At 41.8% G+C, this 20,700-nt stretch overlaps 1 protein-coding gene across 4 annotated transcripts in view; it reads right to left on the reverse strand.

Annotated features, from left to right (window-relative positions):
* The window catches only part of Nfia (nuclear factor I A), a 344,375-nt gene that overhangs the window by 90,292 nt on the left and 233,383 nt on the right, over positions 1-20,700 (reverse strand). For all 4 annotated transcript variants that reach the window (XM_028778787.1, XM_028778786.1, XM_028778788.1 and 1 more), the window contains exons 5-6: positions 14,283-14,400; positions 8,578-8,705 (exon numbers count right to left, since the gene is read on the reverse strand). In XM_028778787.1, the coding sequence (XP_028634620.1) occupies positions 8,578-8,705; positions 14,283-14,400 (246 nt within the window). The remainder of the gene's footprint in view (positions 1-8,577; positions 8,706-14,282; positions 14,401-20,700) is intronic.

A 20,700-nucleotide genomic window follows, 5' to 3' on the forward strand; every position in this document is an offset into this window, starting at 1 on the left:
GACCTTTGCACATAGAAGAAAGTCAATAAACAGTAGCTTTTGCTTTCTTCCTATCATTGTTTGATGTTCTCCCAGGAAATGAAAATCCAGAGCAGTTTACAAAGAATTCTAGAGTTTTTAATTCTTAATTTCTACTTTCCTGTTTTTTTTTTATTGGATGTTTTATTTACATTTCATATGTTGTCCACTTACCCTATCCCCCACCCACCCAGGAACTCCCTATCCCCTCACCCCTCCTCCTTCTTCTCTGTGCATGTAACCCCCACCTACCCCCCCACTCCCACCTCGCCACCCTCAAATTCCCACCCCCTGGGGTGTCCAGCCTTCATGAGGTCAAGGATCTCTTCTTCCACCTAGGCCCAGCAGGGCCCTCCACTCTTACATATTCAGCTGAAGCCCTGGATCCCTCCCTAAGTGCTCCCAGGCTGGTGGTTTAGACCCTGGGAGCTGTGGTTGGTTGGTATTGTTGCTCTCCTCAGGGGGCCACAAACCCTTTCAGCTCCAATGGCCTTCACTCTAATTCCTCCATTGAGAACCCCATGATCAGTTAGTTCAATGGCTAGTTGTGAGCATCTGCCTCTGAATATGTCAGACTCTTGCAGACCTCTGAGGAGACATCCATATCAGGCTCTTATCAGCATTCACTTCCTGACATCTACCTTTCAGCATCTACCTTTGGTGAGTGCACATGCAACTCACAGGCCACATGAAGCTCATGAAGAAGGAAGACCAAGTGGGGGTGATTAGGTCCTTCTTAGAAGGAGCAACAAAATACTCAAGGGAGCAAATATGGAGACAAAGTGAGGGATAGAAACTGAAGGAGGGGCCGTCTGAAGACCATTCCACCTGAGTTTGTTTGTTTTTTTAAACGAAGTATTCTGTTTTTCTCTTATCATTCTCCTCTCTGACAAGCCTTCAAATGCTGCTGTGGTCAGAGCAGAGTTTCCTTTAAAGTTTCTCCTTTTCTTATGCTAAGTCTGGGTCACAACTAGCCACTAGTACCTGGGCATGGTGACAGGAAAAGGGAGAGAAGAGCTCACAGTGAGCCTCACCAATCAGCACTGGCTCTGTCTTTATTCTATCCTAGAATATTTATATAACCGCAATTTTAAACATGAAATTAAAGGATTTGGCGATTTGAGTAATTTGTTATTTACACAAGACCAGCTGAAACAGAGCATTAATTTTCTTCGGAGCTTCTGTATTTACAAAATTGTGCACCTGGGTTCTCCAAAGCCAAAGAGGCTGCTTTCCTTCATCAGAGGCACTCAGCACTCTGATGTCAAAGTGTTTGATTGGATTCAAAGGACATGATAGGACACAGGTCATTGCCAGCTTCATATCTATGTATTCAACAAATATTTATTGTATGTCTGTTATATTACCAGATACTATAACAAGCTTTTTGAGAAGAAAGAGACCCAACCAAACCAACAGTAACTTTGTTGACCACGCTTTGTCATGTATGTGTGTGGCACACAATACAGCATGTATGTGTATGTGCAAAGACATCTTTCTTCTAGTACACAGCCTTTTAGAGTTTAATAGAAAGAGTTGGCTTAGGGCATTTTCTGACATTAAGAAAACATCCCTGAGAAAAAGGTAGGGTCATTTTTGAAGAGTCACGGGAGTACTCATTTTGTAATGGAGCTTTTCTGTTGTAACCCTTTATTTAGGTGACATTTCTCTGGTAAGGGTCATTAAGAACAGATCCTTGTTACTCTACTGGTGCTCTCTGGCACATTGTTCTCTAATGAGCAGGTGCCAATACTAAGGGGATAATGGTGGGAGAATGCTGTCACAAATGATGCTTTCCCACTGCTCCATAATGTAGAAGAAAAGTCAAGACATTGATCCCACGGCAGTGTTCTGTAACAGTGACTATTCCCATTACTGCGGGGGGATTGTGGGAGATTTAATCATTTCCCCTAATTTATGCTAGGGCTGCAGAGTGCCTGTGATCAATGGACTACTGTCACCAGTCTGAAACCTTTCTACCAGCCCCTATAATGGGCCTCTTAGCTGCCTCAGCTACAAGCACGGATTGGTAAACAATTTCTACTCTGGAAACTGAAGAGTGGCTACTGGCAGTCAAATCAGGATTGGCAGGTGTGGGAACCTGAGCAAGCGCAACAGGTGATTTTTGTTTTGATTTTGACATGGTTTCATTAGGTAGCCCAGGCTGGCCTAGCATTTTTAAGCATCCTGCCTCAGCTTCCCAGATGTTGAAATTACTGATGTGCACCACTATGCCTAGCTTCTAATACATGATTTACAGAGCTGCAATGAGCCAATGCTACGTTCAAAATTCAATTGTGCTTATAGTTATCAAGGCCTAGAGCCCTAGTTCTGCAAATCTGGGGTTACCAGTTAACTGTTTGTCAAAATAGTCCTCCATAGATGTTTACAACATTTAAACATGTATTTATCTATTTAAAACCTTTTTATAAGAACAGAGGACATACTTTTGACCTTTAAAAATAAAATCAACTTAACCATGGAAATAAGTTTATCCCTGAAAGAAGTTTAGCTCTGATAGCATTTTTTTAAAATTGCAATTAAATGTATTACTTATTCAATTTTGACTCCAAGTCTTGCACTGAACTGTTTGAGGTTTACATCATTTTGGTTGGCATAATTGCTTATTAACAGTTTTGCTATCTCAATGTAATTATTGTTATAATGTATACATAAACAGTTTAATGCATTAGCATTTTGAATGGTTTTCTATAGGAGAACATTCAAACAGTTGACGTTAAGATTGTGTGTGTTTTAGATAGAGTTTCATCTAGCACATGCTGGCCTTGACCTCACTAAGTAGCCAAGGATGATCCTGATATCTCTGCTTCTATTTCTCAAGTGTGGGAATCACATTTGCCACTATATGTAGTTTTAAGTAGCTTTAAAAACCTACATTTAAACATAGCACTAAGTTCCAAGGACAACTGTTAATGGTTTCTTATTAGATTTCCATTAGATCTGCTGGTATTGAGTGACATACGCTGCCTTGAGGCTGCACAAGCAGACAGCCTGCAGAGTCCTCTATTTTTGGGACACAGAGGACCTAAGGGAGGTTCACAGGACAGTCATAGAAGTGCCCACACTGAGAAGAAATATGGATGAAGGCATTCTCAATTTATTTGTGCTAATGGTTGGAAGGCTAGACTCTTTCAAGTTTGGCAACATTTCTCTGCTAGATTCCAACCTAAACCCAGTTTACTGGCTACTTTTTAAAGAAATGGACCCTAATTCTCCACTGAGATTTACAGCTCTCTTTTAGCTCCATCAGCTAGGTGAGGTCTATCCCCTCAATGATCCTGGTGACAACAGTTTACATGATTAGAGAAGATTAACTTTACAAGGGACTTTGGCTTCCATCAGCTCAGCTGATAGTCCTGACTTGAGAGACAGGGATGGGGCTGAGATACCTTAGGTAGAGTAGCTAACCTCTGAGAACATTCTGGAGTTTGATCTTAGAGACAGGTCCTCAGTGCAGTTGTTTCTGTATCTATCTCAGAGTACTGTACACAGATGGCTCTTGATAAAAGCTCATGACTTGATTAGACTTATAGAGGTAAGATGAGACAAGACATTGAAATGGAGGAAAGAGGCAAATGAGGGAACAGGGGAGAAGGAGAAAGAAGTGGGCAATTTTCTTTACTGTATTGAGGGTCAGGAGTTGCCCAGTATGTGGTCTTCTCTGATCCCTGTGAAGATGGGTAGGTTTCTATCCATTTGGGTTAGTTTTTAAGATATTTCTGCTAAACACAGGGAGAAAGGCATAACATTTAAAGTCCAGGGGCTCTCCCACAGCTGTGCTAAAGATGTCGATCTCAGCGTCTGAGATCTGGGTGGTCTCAGATGCATTGCTGAACACTTCCTGTGGTGCCAGTTGTGGGTGCTCAGGTGACAGTGGCTTGGTGCTTACATGTGATTGTAAAGAGAAGAGTGGAGATGGAAGAATGGAAATTTCCAATACTAGTGAAGCAGATAGATCATCTAAAGTCTATAAAACACTCTACAAAAACAGATCATCTAAACGATATAAAACACCCTATAAAAAGAGATCACTGTTGAGATTCTTGATGCATGTGCCATGCATCATGAAGTATCTTTTGCAATTTTCTTTTAAGCGATATAGAATTATATCTTACTGATGGATAACTATGCATATTTATGGAGGTAGGATGTGGTGTTTTGATGCATGGACATATTACCTCAAACAGTTACCATTTCTTTGTCATAGGAACATGCAGGCTCCTTGTGTTTGGTTACTTTGAGATATACATATCATTAAATGTATCATTATCTTCTTATGTCATATAGCATGCCCGTTAAGAGAAGGGTAGTTGGAATGCAGTTTGGTGTCCTACTACTGATCAGAGAGATACTTGGCTGAGCCATGGCAATTATCCTTCCCACTATTTACTATTAATTAGATCTAACTGGAAGCCTGCAGGTTAAAAACATAGGAAATGCCAATTTTAAGGAGACTGTTGGCTGCACATTCTGCTTCTGAGTATATAAGAAAGCTCCAATCTGCTTCATTCACTCATCCAGTCAATATTTATTGAACATCTCTTACATTCTACACATTGTTGAGGGTTTTAGGGATACGGCAATGTAAAAGATGGGCTAAGTCACAGGCTCATGGAGTACAATTCTAGGGCAGGAAGATAGATGGAGCCTGGACAAGGCAAGAGGGTCTATGAGGGAGGAGATGCTGGATACAAGGCCAGCAGCTATTTAGGTCACTACAGGTCTCTCTGACATAGCATTAGAACAAGTTTTAAACACCAAGAATTTTTTTATTTTATGGATGATATGGCAAATATTTTAGTGTTAATAGTAATACTCTGCATATATATTTTCTGTGTATTTAGTCGGCCATATCTTTTTTCTCAGACCTAGGTTATATGATAAGAGATAAGAGAAATGGGGAATTTTCAGGTCTTTTTAATGAGTTACTTACCATCTCTGTTATGCTTTTTCAACTTAAATATGAATCTAGAACACAAGACCTTGAACACTAGCATAAGTAATCATGCTAAAAAAGGTTAAACGCAGAAGCACACTTAGACCCTGGAGTCAATTTTAGTTTGAAAGACAGATCCTGGCCACAGATACACCATCAGCATGCTGTTCTCAAAAAAAAGTTTGCACATTTTAAAGCATTAATTGAAAAACAACCTTGGTGCACAGTAGGCACTCAGGTGCAACCAGAACTTAGCCTCAGCCAAAGAAGCACTGCCTACAGCTTTCCTACCCAATATTTTGCATCTTGGCTCACGGGCATCTTTTCACTTGTGTGGCTGAACAGCCATTGATAGTTTGTGATTTTTTGATCGACAGAGTTTCACGGGGCTCATGTCTCAATGTATGAGTAGATACAGAACTAACCCAACCAAGTTTTGAGACTGTTGGGAAATGGAACCAAGTGGAGGGAACAAACATAGCACCAGGAGAAGCAGGAGCCAGCCTGAGACTGCCTAGGGTTTTAAATGAGCATCGTTTTCCTGTGTGCTGCTCCTCAGACAGGCAGAGCTGTGCACCAAAAGTGCCAAGACAAACTAATGGATGAGGACACTATGAAATACGTTTGAAAAACATGCATGCAGTTTACTGGAAGTCTGGACCAATTCACTTTCCAACATCTTCTTGTTGTTCAAGGAAGTCTTGCCTGGCTACCTTTCTGGCCATCTACAGGCCTCTGTAGTTCGGCAGTCCCAAAAAGCCAGTGAGGGCAGACCCCCAGATGCCAGGCTCTCTGAGAGGGGCATGAGTACAGCCTTACTCTCTGTGTCACATCAGAAGCATAAACCCAGTGCCCTTCATACTTGTTTGAGAGAATTATCCCAAGTGCAGGCTGTCCATGCATTTGGGATATACATAATTCCCAACATATTTCTGAAGGCAATTTACATGAGTGAACCACTAAAAGCCTCCCACTTAATTAACTGTACCCCTGGGGACAAGCTATGTAGGCCCGGATAAGTGTGGGAACAACATAAAGGTGTTCTCTGTGCCAAAAAGGGGATTGGACTTGATGGAAAATCCCCAAAAAGGACCATCTGGCAGCATAAATTATCCATTTAAAGTGGCTGGTGTGAGCTAATGACACCAAAGTCGCCACGAACATGTGCAACATCCCTCAGTTGTGTTTTAATGTCCCCTCAGGCCCTGTTTCAATTATGACTTTCTATGCTGACTATGGCCAAATATAAATTTATCCACGGTGCTCTCCAGCCCCCACAAATATAAGCCATGAGATTGCATATTTTCTTTAATGGAACAGGGAAAGACAATGGGCAATACTTTCAGGGACACAATTACTTCCAGAAGAAGGAAAGAAAAAAAAATCTCTCCATGTAAAGAGGATTTAACCATTAAACTTAGTTATCTGATGACTGCACAGGGTGTGGAGACACAGATGTTAGAATTTATAATTCTTCCAGTCATAATGTGTAGGTATGAACAGAAACCGCTTTGAATGAGTTACTAGGCCAAAGCATTCTGATCAAGCAGCACTTATAGCCCCCAAATATGTCAGAGAAGAGGTCGAGGAGGCTGGGAGGGCTGGGCTCACTGTGAGGGGCTTTGTGTCCCTTAACATCGTTAACATCATAAGCCCTTTTTAATATACGTGGAACACGTGAGTACAAAAATCCAGCAAAAATGTGCCACACCTATATACCTGATTCTCATTCACCAAAAGCAGGGAAATTGGTTAGGACTAACTAGTCCTTTAAAGGGGGCCCAAAATGGTTTCTATCCTTTAATTATTTGATTTTAATACAAATGAACCTTTCATCAGCATTACAGGGAAGTCATGGTTTACTGGCAATGGAAGTCAGCACTTGAGGTCTCGCCTGACCTGGCTACATATCTCAGGCACTTTAAGTCAGCTGATATAGTGTGGAACAAAGGTGACATGCAGCCTTCAGAGAAGGACCACACTTGGAGTGCTGTGTGGGTGACGTGATAAAATGAAGACACCAGAGGCTCTTATGCCCCGGCGCTCCACACAACACTGAACGCCTGATCCCACACCTGCTCTCCATCCATCTGTCCCTTGGAAGCAGGAATCACTGATTCCTCATCTACCTGTGACCTCTCACAGAAAGTTCCACTGAAGACTGCTGAGTGGGTGAACAGACGAGCTACATCAGGACACTGGGCAGGAGGAAACCTCACAGGGGCATTTACATTTTCACAAAGGAACAAGAGAAAGGACCCAGTCAATAGGGCTTCATTGTTACTTGTTTTTAATTAGGATAGGATGCAACAAATGTAGGGAGGAAGCACATGCTTCTGTGAATGTCAGGCACTGTATCAATTATGGTAACTCCCATAATCAGGATCCAGATGGGTCCATCACCCTAGAATCTCCCTTCTGCTGCTCCTTTATAGCCATATAAAGCCATCTATAGCCGTAGAGAGTTTGTATACTGAGAAAGTGTTGAGGACGAGAGGGAGGTGTTAGAGTTGAAGATGAGGGGCTAGTTCCAAGATTTTCTTGATGCCCGTCTGTTCTTTCAGGCAGTTACTCTGAGACAGTAGTGGGGGAGGGATGGTCGGAGAATTTGTTTTTTTCCTCCCATATAACTCTGTGCTGGATATAATTCTTAAGTGGACACTACAGACCACGTTACTCGATCCCCAAGAGCATCGAAAACAGCTATTACTACTGTCAGATTGTATTTTATAGGAAAGTCATGGAGTCTGGGCTATAACCACATAGCCCTGTCATTGACTTGAAGACTGGGCTTCAGATGATTTTCAAACCCCTTTGTCTTCTTACTCATCTGAGTTGTATTGACAAAGGCATTGGAGCCCATTCCCCCAAGCCACATGGAGGTCAGACATTAAAGTTTGACTTGTATTGATGAGGTCATTGGAGCCCCCTCTCCTAACCCATGGAAGTCAGACAATTAAGGTCTCCAGAAAGTGCTACTCTCAGAATCACTCTCCAGATTCTACAGCCGCCACATGGCAGCCCCAAGGTTAGACTAACGGACGTGTACTCAGGTTGATGCAGACAGACAAAAAAGAGGTAGCTTTCATGATGACAGCCAGCAACAAGAAAAGGAAAGGAAAAAAAAAACCCAAATGTTCTCATGTTATAAATGTCCACTTATCATATGCAGCATAGGGGACTTTTTCTGCTTTTTCACTGCTATCCACAAAGTGGAGAAAGCTACATTTTTCTTATGAACACTAGAATATATTAAGAAAAACAAAAACAAACCAAAACCCAAAGGGGGTGTGCGTGTATAAAAAACAAAAGAAAACTGTCATCCTGGCTACTCAAGAAGCTGAGGCAGGAGGAACACTTAAACCTTGAACTTGAGGCCACAGTGGGTAACATAGTGAGACCTCAGCTCAACAAAGGACCAAAGCAGAAGGAAATGCATGTGGGCTCAAAGTGCAGGTGATAGTCCCTGAGTGAGCTGACACACATTCTGTCATGCACTTTGGTTGTGCCTGCTATTCTCCACCACTCTGCCATAACAACACAATCACACACACACACACATACACGAGGTTTCCTTCCCTTTTATGACTGCCTCTCCTCACCTGGCTCTACTTCATGCCATCCGCTGGACTGACTGCCACTCCCTGGGGAGCGCCCTTGGCCTGTGTAAAATGGTTCTTCACCAGGACTATCCATTTCATCCTCCACAGACTTGAGGCGCTTCGTAGAGCTGAAAGAAAAAAAAACAAAAATAAAGGAATGCATATTTAAAAATTACGCTAAACCACCTTTCTCCCGGATGCTTCACTGGGAAGATGTGAGATTCTAGGACCCTGTGCAGGCTCTTGTGGAGTTGGCCAAGTCACTGGAAGTGGTACCCAGTCTTGGCCTATGCATTCAAGTTCTGGTTTCACCTCTTTTGATCAAGTTGCTGGCACCACCTCCATTTGGTGCCCTTTTTGCTTTATGGAGCTGATGGTCGGTTCCTGCTTTGGTTTCCCCTTTGGAAGCCCAAGTATCCTATCCCACAGGTGTGGCTCAGGGATGGTCATTAGCAGCATGCCTAGAAACCTATTCAAATCCTTGCAGATATCCCCAAAGGGTTAAAGCCAAGGAAATAAAAAGCAGGATTCAAGAACCTTCAGGAGTGCTTTGGCTGTACTGTCTTTTGGGAGTGGGACAGTTCCCATCTTCCACTTGGATTTGTTCATTATAAAAAGATACTATATATTTATGTAGTCCAGATACTCCTCTACACACTAGAGATAAAATACCAAACAGAGTGACTAAAAATAGCTGAAGGAGTACATTCCCCTGAGACCAGCAAGGACATAGACATACAGCAGTCTGGGGACTTATATGTCCTTCTACACAGAGATGAGCAAAATGATATTTTATTTCATTTGTGTGAATGAAAACTGGTTTTCTGTAGAGGTATGAGCAAGAAACTCCCACAAAGTATTTCTTTTCTTCCAGCAGCAGAACTGCATTTTTCTTCCCACAGTGAAGTTTGAGGGTCAGAAAGTGGTGAAATATCACCTGCTGCGTCTTCCTGCTCTAGCAGACCAAACTGAGAGCGCCAGCAACACAGTCCTGCATGGGCAGATCTGCCTTGGGCAGGGACTGCTGGGAAACCTGCCCATGTGTTACGATGCAGAGCTTTCCCAGGGTTTCATTCATCAGACACGGGCTATGTAGCTCCTCCAAGCCAGGGGGCAGGACTCAAGTGTGGAATAGTTTGATGAGTCAGACGTGGCTCTTCGTGGACAGTGATGGACAGGCCCGAGAGAAACAGAGGGGTCATGAAGAAACTCTGCACAGGGTATGGATGGAGGAACATTGGTATCCATGGAGCTTGAGAAGTACTTCTCTGAACAGAGGATTCCTGCACTGTGACTAGTCTGTAAGTGCTGCTGAGACGGCAACAGGAACGGGCAACGGCTCGGGGAGGCTGATGCCCCACCAATATACAACTCAGACATTATCATGGTTTTAAAAATATTAAAACCCTCTGTACTTTTTGGCAAACTGCTATTGTCTCAAGCTTCATATATTCCCCCCCCCCTAACCTTGGCATATTTTCTTTTGTCCCATGACTCTCTCATGCCTTACAACCTAAAAGGTTAATGTCTGCTCCCTGGGGCTGCTACTGAAACTTGAATGACAGGGCAGCATACTCCCTTACTGTGAGCTCATGGTGTACAAGTCACTAGACACTGCATAGCATTCCAGGAGCAGTGGTCTGTCAGTGGTGGCTTAAGTCAGGTGTGGTGCCCCGAGAATTGCTTCTGAGATGCTGAAACCAATGGAGGGGCTCCACAGAAATAGAATAAGGAGGTCAGAGAAGATACAGTGCATCTGGACTTCATCCTACAAGCAAAGAGACCTCAGAAGCCTCTAGGTGGGTGTGTCATGAGAGTCACATTATGAAAAAGTAGATACGAGGGAAGAAAATAGACTTGGGGAGGCAGCAGGGAAAGCCAGGGTCATAACCGGGCTAAGGGAAGATAGACAATGTTACTAACACAATCTGAATTTTAGGATACCTAGGATGCAGTTTAGGTAAGAAGTTCAAATCCTTCATGTGTGTGGTCCAATGTTCTTAGGTTTGAGGTTCTATTTTTATTAAAACCAGATTTCAGGGAAGCAACCTTATGGGACCATGGTAATTTAGTGCTCAAGGACAAGTCTTGGACCACCTAGTGAATAGCCTTCCTTTTTCTTGAAGCAAGTTCCTAGCTGTGTTCAGGGTGCATGGGTGCAAGCAAACAGTGCTCTGGGAGTTGCATATCAACTTCCCAGGATAGTTTGCCTCTTCTGTCATCCCAAGCATCTTTCCCTAGACTCCTTTCCATGACTTACATGTGTAGCCAGACACCACCATTTACATGACCCAGGATTCAACCCCTAACAATGATGCTTCTAGAGAAATCGACTGGTAGAATTTTGTGGTCTTGGGAACCAGAAGTACAGGTGACATCACCAGAAGGTTCTGCCTCATCCTAGTTGATAACCCATCAATTAGGACCATGTTTTGATCTTTAGTGCCTACTCTAGTGTCAGCTTGTTTTAAGTGCTCAAAAGCTGCTGTGTGCATGGGACAAGGGACCATCCATGCATCTATACTGAATGAGATCCAACCCCAGAGGCCAATTCCACTGTGTGTTACTCCCCATGGTTAATATTTTTCTGAGTTCTAAAGATTTGATTTTCTTGGGGTGCTCTAATAGAATTCAGGTATGAATGGCACAAGGTGGGACACTGTCTGGTTACAGTTGACACCTGAGCTTGCATATGAGGATGGTCAGGATGGACACAGGGTCAGCATCTGAGTGATGGAAGTGTGGGTAGAGAGAGAACAGGATCTAGGAGGGAGGGAAGTAGACACTGCTAGGAAGAATAGGCCCGGGGCTCCTGAGACAATTTACTGACTCTATGAACTGCCTATGGACAGCTTTCTTGACAAAGTCCTTTAGACTAAAACCCTTATCCTTATTTTTACCCAACTTTTTTATGATTTTAGAGATGCTCATCCCAGAAAAATAGAAAGCATATAGAAAACAGATCATGCTCACTTGGTTTACTTATTTCTTGGAACTGGTCCTTAATTCTGTCTCTTCCACCTGGACCATCCAACACAGGATTCTATTGCTTACTTCCTATTATATGAGACTGCCGGGCCTTGTTTTGTATCCACAAAGCTACGCCATTCCTCCCACCGAGAGCTCACATAAGCCAATCTGAACATTTCTGCTTGTCAGTGTGCAAGGCTCCTCTGATTTTGCTTTGTGGCCACAGTGTCAAGTAAAACTACTTGGTGCTTATTATCAGCTTCTGAGTTGGGAAAGTTAAGACATTGTCCTTCAAGGGACATAGAGACAGACTGGGAGGTAAGATAGGCTCATACTGACAATATAGTAACAGTATTCAGACAGCAGCTACTACAGGTCAGACTGAGGTGGAAATTTGAGACAATGCTTCGCTAGGATCCCACACTCTAAGGTTCCTGGGTACAGCATTGTTGCTAAGACAGTTTCATGCAAATAACTACAGTTTGTAAATTTCAGAAGACCTGAATATGAATGGTGACCCTGTCTTTATTAGGCCTGTAGCCCTGGGCAAGTGGCTTACTCTGTGCTCTAGTGGTTCCACTGCAGCAATAGCAGAACAGTTTGTTGGTGACAATTAAGACTCAAGTTAAAAGACAACTAAAAAGCAACAGATAGACAGGGCAGCAGCAGCAGGGGCCAGCTGGCCATGGTTTTGTATGTGAATCCTGGGGTACTCTTTTGAGGCATATTTTCTAACTTATAACAGATAATTCTGTTTAATCTATATATTCAAGGACTTTTATTTAAAATCAATGTAGGGTGGGCAGTAAGACTCCTTGGAAGGTAACACACTTGCTGGGTAAGCTTGATAACCCAAGTTCCCCCTGGGAAACCCATGTGAAAATGAAAGAAGAGAATGGGTTACCAAGGTGGTCCTTTGATGTCCATAGATATCTTTGCAAGTGAACACCTACGATATTCTCTCTTTCCTCCCCTCTTCTTTCTGTCTCTGTCTCTCTGTCTCTCTTTCTCTGTCTCTCTGTCTTTCTGTCTCTCTTTCTCTTTCTCTGTCCTCTCTCTTTCTCCCCCCCCCATCTCTCTCTCACACACATACACACTCACACCTAAATAAAAACATCCCAGGAAGAGGACAACAAGAGAAAAATAAACATTATTGAGTTATTAACTACTGATATTTGTAATTAATTCTTTATGAGGACTAGTTGTTCACACAAGAGGAGAATGACATTACCCTTTTAAATGACAATAAGCAGCCCTTCATCTACAGGTCACAACATAAGATCAGAAACCAGAGCTTGGAGTGTATGGAAGGACAGGGAGTAAGAAACACTGCTAGAAGGATACATGGAATAGTAGCTCACATATGAAAAACAAGCCACCCATGAACTTTTTAAATTTAGCACTGCCCAGAAGTATTTACAGAGCTTTTATTGTTGACCGAATATACTGTCTCTTCTATCAGTAAACATTCAAAATCCTCCAAGTGTATTAACACCCAAATGTATTCATAATCCCCCTTTTCAGTTATAAATGCATTTGGGATTTGAGACCTTTGGTTTTTGGTTTTTTTTTTTTTTTGTGGAGGTGATATTATAATGAACTGGGGTGGGGTTGGGGAGCATTTAAACAATGCGGAAGACGAAGGTATAACGGATAGTGTTGGAAATGACTGCTCGATTCATCTTCAAGCTGATATTTCAGACAGTGTTCATAAAGGTGAGAGAGACTCCCACCAAGGAAAATGTCCTCACTCTGGGCATTATTTTCAATCATTAATGTTTGTATTTGCTTTAACTGAAATCACATGTGATAAATGTTTTTCTGCAAAGTACACAAACATGACTGACAGACCTCTTCTACCGCTTTCTTTGTTGTCACAGTCCAGTGCTAAAGCCAATATGTAAAAGGAAACTGTGGCTCTGATGGATGCCTAATCCCCTACCCCTGGTGCAGGCTATCTAGAGAAAGCAGGCTCTTGCAAAGTACTCTCTAGATGTTGGTTCTGATAACTAACTAAGGAGATCAGGAAGCTTGGTGCTCACAGCAGACTGTGTGTTCCAGTTCCAACATTAGCTTTGAAAGGCCTCCTGGACCACTTGGATCCAAAGAATGGCCCTATCCCACTATCTGACCTACATTGTTTAAGGACCTCATGCCTGGATACCAAATCAGTTGTATCTTCGGGGAATGTCTACAGACTAGATTTGAGAACTTACAGGGCCCAGCTGGCTAAGAAGGTTGTGGGCAGGGTTCTTACTCTGGTGTCATCAGTGCCTACCTTGTGCTAATCAAGCCAGAGCACTTACCTCTTCTACCCCAGTGAAGTCCACCCAAGAATACACTATATTCATTATTGTTCTTCTCCATGTCTGTGCTCATGTTCTCCTCTCCCAGATCACCATGCCTTTCCTGCTTCCTCTTAAAGCTAACCAGCATTCAGAATTGAGCACCTTACCCTTGGATAAAGCCTATTCAAATTATACTTATTTTGGGGGGTATAATTGAAGTAATTATTTTTCTTATTGGTGTGTGTGTGTGTGTGTGTGTGTGTGTGTGTGTGATTTGTCCCATGTATGTATGGATCCCCAGTACCTAATGAGACAGCTTATTGAGGCTGACTTTTTGTACCATCTATTGTTATAGACACATCGATAAATGTCCAATAGGCCCAGAGTTAAAAATCAAGGTGTGTCTCTCTGTGCTTTAGCCTCCTTAGAGGCTACCAATCCAATTACCTGGTAGAGGATGTACTGGGTAGAGACCTCCTCATTGCTCCTGGACTCATGCTGTAGTATGAAGAACTTTCCAAATCAGAGAGAGAAAAATTGGGGCCGGTTCCTGCAGCTATTGGTGCTAGAGAGAGGAAAACAAAAAAAAAGAAAACAAACCATAAATTAAGTCCCTGTAAATTCAAGGTGATCAAGAACCAATGTTAGTGCAGCATGGAACACATTTTCTGTTGTATTCATCTGCAAAGATTATCCAGAATAGTCACTAATAAACTGTGACATCACAGGAGTATTGACAATAAAAATGACAATAAAAATGATCTCTACCAGAAAGGCATATTCTTTCTAATGTGTCTTTTATCTTTTTATCTCACTCTTTTTTTTTTTTAAACAGTAGATTGTCACCAAGCTTACATCCATTACTGGATGGTTTAAATGAAAATACCTCTCATACTTTAGTGTTAATTTTTTTTTTAAATCTGACTGCTCCACAAATTTTCTCCAGGTGTTCTAACTTTGATCCCAACAGCTTATCCTCATCTGCATTTTGGAATTCCGTTCTGAATTTTCATAAAAGTTCCATGAATTTATCCATCTAGGCCCCCATTTCTCATTTACTGAAATGTGAAATGTACACAGCATTCTCCCATTCTCTTTACTTTGTGGTACACGGTCTTCCTGCACACGTTTACACCTTGAGGTCTGTGTTTTGTTGTTGTTGTGGTGGTGGTGATAGTGGTGTGTGTGTGTGTGTTTGCAAAGAAAGATTCACAGCATACACCTTCACTGCATACCATCAGCAACAGCAAGAACTGTGGCTACAATAGGAAGGATCCCATGGCCCCTGGAGCCAAAGTATTTGCTACTCACCCATAGTGAACATTCTGCTAACTTCTGGCTCAATTTCACCAACCTATTACCTTCATAATGGATTCTTTCTGAGATGTAGCTATCTGTATTTTTATGTCTTCCAGCCTCTGGATGCCTTGTTTATGGTATCTTAATAATGATTTTTAAATGAGTTATTAAAAATCTACCAACATTCTTTCAAAATTATAAATTCTGTGGTGAGACTATCAGTTAAGGTAGTCTTTTTGAAATATTATGTAAAAGTAGGACAGTTGCTGTGTCCTCTCGTATATATTGTATATATTAAGCCCATTAACATAGATAAACATATTCAATACACTGATATCTATCAGGAGAAAAGATAATGAGGAACACCATTTGTCCAGATTTTACTCACAAAATAATTTGGAAGCACTGCTCTTCCCAAGAAGGGATGTAGATCAGAGACACAGCCATCACCTGTGAACACATTCCAGGGGAACCTGGCCGACTGAAAGTACAGATAGCCAAGAAGCCTTTAAAAATTGACCTAAGAAGAAGAGGCTCAAGGGAATAGAAGGGCCTGAGAAAATGTACCTGCAGAGGATGCCGAGAAGATAAGCAACTGGGAAGAAAGGAGGAATTCTGGGTAGAGTAAATAACCTAAAGATAAGACAACAGAAACTGTTAACTGGGTTTCTGACACCGTTAGGTCATAGGACACAGAATAAAAGGGCTGTGGCTAACACTGAGTCATGATGGGTAGCTAAGGTTGGGTCATGAAGGATTTGGTATTTTTCTATAAGAAGTGCTGATCTGAATCTGAATCAGAATCTGAAACATCACAAGTTTGTGAGCCATTGATGTACTTACATCCTTGAGAGTAGAAACCACTGCAGTTAGATTTCCAGTCTCTAAGCATCATCCCTGTCAGCAGGAAGCAACCAATAAGCACTGGTCATAAGTGCAGGTGGTTGTACTGAGACAAAGAAGGGCCGACAGCCTATAGAAATACTAACCTCAATTTTGCATTTATACTCTAGAAAAATTTCTCCCACATGAGAAGGGAGAGAAGGGGTGGCTGAATTGCCCTAGTGATGTCATTTAAGCAAGAAGATGAAGTAAGATAACATCAAAGGATGCCAGGAGAAGCCAGGTGTTAGTAATATGTTGCCAGTTCACTGTGGCAGGAAGGAGTCCTTCCCGGGATTGTTGCTTGGGAGACAGGATGAGTTGTATCATTCTATGAGTAACTTTGGAGTTAGAAGACTTGAAAGAATAGAGCAATTTCGAAGAATATACAGTGAGTTGACTAATAGCAATGGCTACATCTCAAGCATCACTGTCATGTAAAAACCATCTTTCCTAAGATAGGGAGAACTGAAAATCAAACACATGTTTTGATGGGCTCTTTAAATGGGGTGGGGAGGCGGGTACTGCTGGCTCATCTTGACAACAGTGTAAATAGATTCCTGCTCAATAATGCTGCTAGTCATTCTATCATTTGCTTTTGTATTCAATTTATTTGCATAATTTCATCTTTTATTCCACAATGTTTTATGTATGAACTGGGCCATTATGCAAGATGGCCCATGTCACTCATCATTACGGTAGCTACCTGACACATAATAACATGACAGGTACTCTTAAGGCCTTGTGCCTCCTGGAGCCTACTGTTATGTGTCCTTGGTAATTAGAGCAAATGGAAAGGCCTGTCTGTGTCAAATATGTGAATTTAGATTTTCTTCACAAATTTCAGAGTGGAGTTGAGGCCTCATCTTCGTAGAAAAGCTTGATCACCCCTGAGCATAGTGAGGAAGGTGAGATCCCCCTGAGGCTGGCTGCTAATGAGAGTCAAGGCAAGTGGGAAGGCCTGGGCTGGGCTGAGGGAGGGAGCGCTGAGACATCTCCACAGTCATGGACATCAGCATTTCCACTAAACACTTCATGTGCCGGGGGATCTCCAATAAACACTTCATGTGCCGGGAGATCTACCCTCAGAAAATGTCCTTTCTTTTTGTCATCTTTTTAAAATAACAAGGGAGCCAGAATACATGAAGGAAGAAACATATATATGTAAATACAATGCTCTACCTCCATGTGTATTTTAAAAATTAACTCAGCCCACACACATGTTCCTTAACCTTCCCTGTATTGACCTCTAATGATCGTATAGTTTGCAGTAATGTGGAATGCAGCAAAGGCACCATATGGCCTGGTCCAGAGTGTTCTATGGACTCATGGTGAGTGGTTTCAGAGGTTGGCAAACATGTGCATCTCAAATTTTAAAACATCCTTGAATCAGAAAGGAGAATGAGCTTCTCAATCTGGGTTCAATAATCCTGACAATGTGGAGATCCAAACTGTGTTTTCCTTATGAGCTCATTGCATGTACATGTGCCCTTCACTTTAAGTGGATGCAGACCATGCCATGTGTAGGGTCACATTATTAGGATGGTAAACTGTGACCAGGAGGAGAGGGCCTTATTCTTAAATACAGGTTTCCTGTCACAATGTCCCTATAACAGGCACAGCATTCTCAGAGCCTCTAATCTGGAGGATAGAAAGAGCTTTTAGTAAGCAATGAAGACAGAATACGATTAGGAAACAGTGGGTACCATGTAGCTAGGAAGCTCTATAGTCACGCATCATAATGACTATGAAAAACAAGCAGAACTGGCTCCCAGGACTACCACCATCATCATCACATACCATTATGCATTTTTTCATGGGTCAGCTGCCATGCAATGATAAACCCCACCATTCCTTTTAATACTCATAGTGCCGAAGGGACTGAGGAAAAAAAAAAAAAAGATGGAATAACTTCCCTAGGTCATGAAGACGAAATCAGAGCACCTGACCTTAAAATCATCCAGATCCAAGAACGATTTCTGTATTCCTAAAAGCTCCCTACCCTTTGTGTAGACAGTTGAAGATCAATCAATATGCTTTGAATTAAGGAAATAGTTATCATCCCCATTTACTTCCCTTAATTTGGAGTCAAAATTAAAGTGCCTTCTATAAATATGCATAAAAGGCATAGAGGAAAAGAGACCATTTCTTAAGCAATATTGCAGTAACTGTAGCCCTAGTATCTTGTTCACCAAGGAGTTTTCCTCAAAAGGTTAACTTTGGAAATTGTGCCTTCAGATGTTATTTCTAAGTCATGCATCTTCCCTTCCCCCTCTTTCCTGTCATGAGTAGAATGTACTTTGTGTCATTTCTTAATAAATGGTTTGCTATTAAGGCATCATTATAGTAATGTGGGCTATTGGAAGAAAGGGGTTACTTCAGTAGCCAACCCTCTTGATGACCTGCTCTTCTGTACACATTAGCAGTTGGATAGGGCTGTGGTTATTGAACTTCTGCCATCCACCAGAGACAATTTGCTCAGGGTTGCATTGCTGGAAAGAGAGGACTATGGGAAAAAAATTCTATCCAAATTTTCAGGCTCCTCTGCCTGGGAGATGATGGTGCTGAGTTTATGGCTTATTCGATAGGAGTTGGCAGGGAACATTATCAAAATGTCTACCCATGTGTCCAGCCTACAGCTTGAAGGCACACAGAAGCTGCATTTCATGGGACACAATGCACATTTACAGAGCCCTTAAGTAGCTCAGGCATTGCTTCATATGCTTGAAAACGTGGACAGGATGTGAAAACTTCTGCCCTTGAGGGTTCTATATTCTAGGGATCAGTTGTCCCCACCACCACCACCACCACCTCAGATCTTAATGTCCCCTCCCCAACATACACAAAAGGAAAGAAGGGAATGGGGGCCATAAATACCTTCCAAAGGCCATCAGCACTCAATTTGTAGCTCATAAAATAACTATGAAAAATTAAGACATCTTTTTCCTTCAATTGTATGACCTACCAAAAATGCTCCCAGAGCATTTGGAGCATATACCTTATTCTGGGAGCTGGGGACTCCAACAATAGCACACAGTTCCATGCCGGAACAATTTCATGTTGTTCTGTATTCCATTGGCAAAGGTCCTATAAGAAAGTCCATGTCACTGCCACAAAAGGAGTGAACATGGGAAAATACTTGTTCTTCTTTCCATCCAAGGCTCGGTTGTAAGACACACAATGCTATGAAAACTGGCAAATCTGGAATCATCGTTAAAGGAAATTAACTTGGAAAGTAATTTATGGCAAGAAAATCCAACTCCTTTGTTATCTCCCTTTTACTGTAATATGTTTCCTGAACACTGCCTAAAAGAGAGGGCTTTTAGAAAGGAAAAAAAAAAGTATAGTAAAATTAACTCATTTTATCAATTTGTGTTCTCTGCCAGAGTTTCCTGACTGTGGCTATGAAGGGCTGTAAAACTGATGAATTTGCATGGAAAAAGAAACCAGTGTAAGTAATTTGTGTAAGAGGTAACACGGACATAGACGGCTATAATTCAGACGCCCTGCAGATAGCAGACTGCTGCAGTGTGCACAGTTATGGGCAAGAAAAATGACCACGCTGCAGTCAGTCTGACTTGAATGGAAATCAATCATAAAGGTACTTTCTCTGCAGCTTGTACACCACAGTCTTCAGCAACTCCTTTGCCAAGCAGATTTCTGGTCTGTAAACCCTGTGCTGATCTCTTCTTTCTAACCCTGTTTTTAAAGGAGTGGCCAAATGCAGGCTGGAAGTAGGGTTTTTCAAACAGGAACATAAAAGGAAGGCACTGAACTAAAACATGGATTTCCCTCGATGTGAAATGAGCTTGCCTGCTATTAAAAGACTTAGGCAATGCTTTTTCTGAAATATAGTGCTAGGTGCCAAAAGCCAACAGAATGCTTTTAACCCCACAAAAAGCAGTTGCTAGCACGCACAGATCACCTCCTGCACACAGCCATGACTTATGAATACAAGTTAAGGAACGTGTGTGTGTGTGTGTGTGTGTGTGTGTGTGTGAGTGTGTGTTAGTGTGACAGTGCAGGGGTGTGCTTGAGGAAAAAGAGGAATGAAAGATGTTTAAAGTTTTATTAAAATAGGCTGAATCCACTGATACTGTGTTATATCCCACTCTGAATTATAAAGAAGGTTTACCTTTAACAGATAACTACCATAAGTTTAATTTTTAAGCTAGTCCTACTCAGTCACTTTTGTGTATATAGAAAGTCTTGAAGCTTGGGAAACCCAGGCATAATCTCTATGGAGGAGAGTCATCAACTCCTTATAGATTACATGTATTGTTACATGTTTACTGAATTGAAATATAATCATATGAGCATGCTAATAAAAACAGCAAAGGACTTCTTTCTGTTGATTTTTATTATGTACCAGATAGTGTACACAAAATATAGAATTTTATCCTATGGTATTTCTATGGTATATATCAACATTGTTCTCATTGACAAATGAGACAATGAAGGGTGATGTTTAATAAAATGTTCAGGCATAGCACAGGGATTTGATGTCAGGTATCTCTAGGTATCAGCTAAAAAAAATAGGGGAGCCACATTCCTGCTCTTGTCTTTGCTGTCTCATAATTATGAGGGAGATGAGTCTCACAAGATAAGTTATCACCATAATTAGCAAGGCTGCTATGTTCCCTACAGTCTTCTCTAGGTCTTCAGCATAAGGAGTTGTAGCTAC

The sequence above is a fragment of the Grammomys surdaster genome, unplaced genomic scaffold, assembly GCF_004785775.1.
Source record: "Grammomys surdaster isolate TR1022 unplaced genomic scaffold, NIH_TR_1.0 341, whole genome shotgun sequence".
Classification (NCBI taxonomy): domain Eukaryota; kingdom Metazoa; phylum Chordata; class Mammalia; order Rodentia; family Muridae; genus Grammomys; species Grammomys surdaster.